Raw genomic sequence first — 5,541 nt, 5'->3', positions numbered from 1 at the left:
CTGCCTCCAGTCATGTGACTTGTGCTCTGATAAACTTCAATCACTCTTTACTGCTGTACTGCAAGTTGGAGTGATATCACCCCTCCCCCCCAGCAGTCTAACAACAGAATAATGGGAAGGTAACGAGATAGCAGCTCCCTAACACAAGATAACAGCTCCCTGGTAGATCTAAGAACAGCACTAAATAGTAAAAGCCAAGTCCCACTGAGACACATTCAGTTACATTAAGGGGCCGATTCACTAAGGGTCGAATATCGAGGGTTAATTAACCCTCGATATTCGACTAGGAACTAAAATCCTTCGACTTCGAATATCGAAGGATTTAGCACAGATAGTTCGATCGAACGATCGAAGGATTATTCCTTCGATCGAATGATAAAATCCTTCGAATCGAACGATTCGAAGGATTTAAATCCAACGATCAAAGGAATATCCTTTGATCAAAAAAAGTTAGCCAAGCCTGTGGGGACCTTCCCGATAGGCTATCATTGACTTCGGTAGCTTTTAGATGGCGAACTAGGGGGTCGAAGTTTTTTTTAAAGAGACAGTACTTCGACTATCGAATGGTCGAATAGTCGAACGATTTTTACTTCGAATCCTTCGATAGTCATAGTCGAAGGTCGAAGTAGCCCATTCGATGGTCGATGTAGCCCAAAAAAAACTTTGAAATTTTAAGTTTTTTAACTTCGAATCCTTCACTCGAAGTTAGTAAATCGGCCCCTAAGTAGGAGAAATAACAGCCTGCCAGAAAGTAATTCCATCCTAAAGTGCAGGCACAAGTCACATGACTGGGGCAGCTGGGAAACTGACAAAATGTCTAGCCCCATGTCACATAAAAAAATCGGTTTGCTCTTTTGAGAAATGGATTTCAGTGCAGAATTCTGCAGGAGCAGCACTATTAACTGAGGCGTTTTGAAAAAAACAAGTTTTCCCATGACAGTATCCCTTTTTTAAGGTGATAGGAAGAATAACACAAGGTTAGTGACAGATAAAGGCCGCGTGTCTCTGTACCCAATGTAAGTTCTGATAAAGATGAGAGTTGGAAGGACTTGCAGGACCAATTGAGCCAAAGCACCAACCAAGCCGACAGTTTGCTCTGCAGCAGCACTACTGTCTCACTGTCCTTCCCTCGCGGGTCTCATTCCACCCCCACACTTACATACTCGCACATATTCACCCAATATACCGCTGCACCTGCAGTCAGGGAAACAATGTTGAAAGGCAAAAGACGTAATTAGGCATCTCCCCGCTCATGCCACCCAAGCTCCTCCCCAGGCTGATGTTTTGTACAGATATGGATCGAACAGAACAAAGGCTTTAACCCCCTGGTGCCAGATGCTGCAGGAGTCCGGGCTGACTCTATTGTGCTGCCTGGGAACACTCCGGACTCGCGTCAGTAGTGGCTGTGCGCATGCGCAGTGCAGGGCGGGCACTTATAAAGATCAGCGCAGCGCCTTGTCTTCAGTCAGACAGTGCGATTAGTGGATTGCCAGTCGGGTCTCCTTATCTGCAGCCCTGGAGCAGCACCTGGACATTATCGGATCTATTGTCAGCATGGACGGGGTGAGTCATAGGAATCATATCATCCTGCCAGGAATGTCTGGGATGGAACGTTGTACCGAGGTGCCCGGGGCTCACGTGGATCTGATGAGACAGCGGGGCTTGTATAGACTAAAAAGGGCATATTGGCATTTTCAGGAAAAAGTGTGTCACTGAGTAAAGCGATAACTGGGCACTTTGTCACGGGCTGCAGTGAGTGAGTGAGTGTGTGAGTGAGTGAGTGAGTGAGTGTGTGAGTGAGTGAGTGAGTGAGTGTGGCACAGCGGGACATGTTGGCACTGGGCTGTGTGTCATGTGTTACTGGCAATCCCCGGGCAGTGTCTCATGATTAAACGCTGGTACGGGGCACACTGTATTGCGCCTGCATTGGGCGCTAAGTGCTAGAATGGGTTGCACTAGTACTGTCCCATTGCTCTAGTACTGTCCCATTGCACTAGTACTGTCTGTCCCATTGCACTAATACTGTCCCATTGTACTAGTACTGTCCCATTGTATTAGTACTGTCCCATTGCACTAGTACTGTCCCATTGTATTAGTACTGTCCCATTGCACTAGTACTGTCCCATTGTATTAGTACTGTCCCATTGCACTAGTACTGTCCCATTGTATTAGTACTGTCCCATTGCACTAATACTGTCCCATTGTACTAGTACTGTCCCATTGTATTAGTACTGTCCCATTGCACTAGTACTGTCCCATTGTATTAGTACTGTCCCATTATACTAGTACTGTCCCATTGTATTAGTACTGTCCCATTGCACTAGTACTGTCCCATTGTATTAGTACTGTCCCATTGTATTAGTACTGTCCCATTGCACTAGTACTGTCCCATTGCACTAGTACTGTCCCATTGCTCTAGTACTGTCCCATTGTATTAGTACTGTCCCATTGCACTAGTACTGTCCCATTGTATTAGTACTGTCCCATTGTATTAGTACTGTCCCATTGCACTAGTACTGTCCCATTGTATTAGTACTGTCCCATTGTATTAGTACTGTCCCATTGCACTAGTGCAAGATAGATAATTGAAGTGTAGCACTCATCAGGTTTTGGGTAAATAGACACAACGTTTTATTCAAAGCTCAATTCAAAGCTCAACTTCCCTTTCATGGGTCTGTAGACTCCCCTGTGTGTAACCCCAAAAGAAAGTTGTTCTGTTTATTTCACCAGAGGAAACCACACCAACTACAAGTGTAGAATCCTTTAGCCGCCCAGTGAATATGTAGAGAGAGTGTGGCTGGCATTATCGGGCAAGGATATAGTGGAACATGACAATACACTTGCCAGCTTCTCTACCTGTCATTCCGTTAGTTACTAACCTGGTGCTGGTCTCTGCCTTGTCCCCAGTCACTCAGCTGATGCATAAGTGCAATAATCTAGTGTAGGTACAAATACTTATACATACATATACATATCTAGTGTAGGTACATATACTTTATGTATTCAAGTGTTTGTATCTATTAATATGTGTGTGAGTTTCTACAGTAAAAGAGTGCCTTCCATCTTAACATATTCCTGAACACTGAATGAAGCATCCTTTGGGCACCTCAGTTTGTATAATTGTACATAGTTTATAGGGCTATATATATATAATAAAGGGCTATAACAGACTGGCAAACATGCTAAAACACCTCTCTACATCTCATCTCACAAACTCTCTTTTCTTTTCTCTTACAGTTTTCTGGTGGCATTGATATCAATATTTTTGATGGCAACTCCACAGAGAATGGTTCCGGTGACTTTGAGGATTTCATTGAGCCATGTTTCATGCAAGAAAACAGTGACTTTAACAGGATCTTCTTGCCAACAATCTACTCCTTCATCTTCCTGCTGGGCATCATTGGGAATGGACTGGTGGTGGTGGTCATGGGCTATCAAAAGAAATCCAGGACCATGACAGACAAGTATAGGCTGCACCTTTCTGTCGCTGACCTGCTTTTTGTGTTCACCCTGCCCTTTTGGTCTGTGGATGCTGCCATTGGATGGTACTTTAAAGAGTTCCTTTGTAAGGCTGTCCATGTCATTTATACTGTCAACCTGTACAGCAGCGTTCTCATTTTGGCATTCATCAGCCTCGATCGCTACTTGGCCATTGTCCATGCGACCAACAGCCAAGGCTCACGGAAGATGCTGGCGGACAAAGTGGTGTACGCTGGCGTGTGGCTGCCAGCCCTTCTGTTGACAGTGCCTGACTTGGTGTTTGCTAGTGTCAGCAATGAAAATGGTCAGTTTGTTTGCGACCGCATTTACCCCATTGATAACCGGGAAACATGGACTGTTGGGTTTAGATTCCTGCACATAACTGTTGGCCTTATCTTGCCTGGTCTGATCATTCTGGTCTGTTACTGTGTCATCATATCAAAGCTTTCTCATTCCAAGGGACACCAGAAGCGCAAAGCCTTAAAGACCACTGTCATCCTCATCTTGGCCTTCTTCGCCTGTTGGCTTCCATATTATGTATGCCTCACTACCGACACATTCATGATGCTTGGGCTGGTGAAGGCAGACTGCATTTGGGAGAACACCCTACACAAGGCCATATCCATCACAGAAGCTTTAGCCTTCTTCCACTGCTGCCTTAACCCCATCCTGTATGCCTTCCTCGGGGCCAAATTCAAGAAGTCTGCTCAGAACGCATTCACCTCAGTCAGCAGAGGCTCAAGCTTAAAAATATTATCCAAAAAACGAGCCGGACTTTCTTCTGTCTCAACAGAATCCGAATCCTCCAGTTTTCACTCGAGCTAACAGTGCTCGAGGCCCATGGACAGATTTTATATGAAGCTAAAGACTGATTTCCATGTACATAGTTAATTTGCCATATGGATTTATATTGACTTATCGTTAATGACTATGAGACTTCCTTGCCTTATTTATATGAACCCCCCTTTATGTGCGTGTGTCTTTAAAGTAGGCAGGCCCTGTGAACTATTGATTGGTTCAAAATACATTTTATATGAATTCAAAAGTCAGACTGCACATCATTCAGATTCATCAACCATCCCAGTGTTAGCCAATGAGAAAAATGGATTCTTCTTTTCTATTCACTGATGAATTAAATGAGATCTGTAATTTCAGCTATTTTTTCCAGTGTGTTTATAACTAAATGTTGCAATGATTTGGTAGATACAAGCTGATGTTTCTGCTATTAGTTTAGGAAATCAATCAGTGGTAAAGCTGTAGGCGTGTCAGATAAGTAGAAAGTTGGTTATTTTAAACTGGATTAGTCTGATTAGGTATAGGGGGCAAATAAAAGATTGGTGGGCTGTTTTTAGCTGTTACAGTTCACAGTCTTCCCTGTGGGTGGTGCTTTAAATAAGCCAAAGTTCTGTGCTGCGCTTATAAGGTAAAAAGGCAAATGGGAATGATAATTGAAGATTTGGATGAACTGATTTAGATATGTTCCAGTTTCTGACAATTCTCAGACAAGCTTCTAAGCTTCACAGTATAAATTACTCATGTTACATTGTATCCGTAAAGGCACTTAAAACTACATTATCATTTCATGTTGTGAGACCCACAGATCTGTAACTTGTAGCACTGCACCTATTAAGGGACTACCTTTCATTGTTTGGGCTGTCTGGGCATGCTAGGAATTGTAGGTTGTTCCTCATAAGCCATGTTAAAGGAGGACACTTTAATTAATGTTGTATATTTTGTGTTTGTCAATAAAACCGTACAGAATTAAATAACTGGTGGTCTGGTTTGTATTGTAGGGTGTATAATATCTTATCAAGATGGGAGGTCAGATCATTGGAGCTGTGTGTGTGTGTTTTGACTACAACTTGTACTAACTAAATATTATTCTTTATATAGTTATAATAATATGTGGGAGCTGCCATACTGGTTTATCCCGAATCTATGTATGAGCAGCATTAGTAATAGTTTTCTTTTATCTCTGTAGCAGTATGGTAGCATTCACATGTATGGATGCATACAGAGAAGGTATATTATGTCCACACAATAAGCTATATACTCATACAC

At 43.0% G+C, this 5,541-nt stretch overlaps 1 protein-coding gene across 1 annotated transcript; it reads left to right on the top strand.

Annotated features, from left to right (window-relative positions):
• Window positions 1–1,477: 1,477 nt before the first annotated feature.
• On the top strand, window positions 1,478–5,246 carry cxcr4.S (C-X-C motif chemokine receptor 4 S homeolog). Its single transcript, NM_001087212.1, is given in 2 exon segments — window positions 1,478–1,563; window positions 3,238–5,246. Coding segments are annotated over 2 exon segments (1,077 nt in total). The 5' UTR covers window positions 1,478–1,554; the 3' UTR covers window positions 4,306–5,246.
• The last annotated feature ends 295 nt before the right edge of the window (window positions 5,247–5,541 follow it).

Source organism: Xenopus laevis, chromosome 9_10S, assembly GCF_017654675.1.
Source record: "Xenopus laevis strain J_2021 chromosome 9_10S, Xenopus_laevis_v10.1, whole genome shotgun sequence".
NCBI lineage: Eukaryota > Metazoa > Chordata > Amphibia > Anura > Pipidae > Xenopus > Xenopus laevis.
This window is presented reverse-complemented; position numbering and strand designations above follow the sequence as displayed.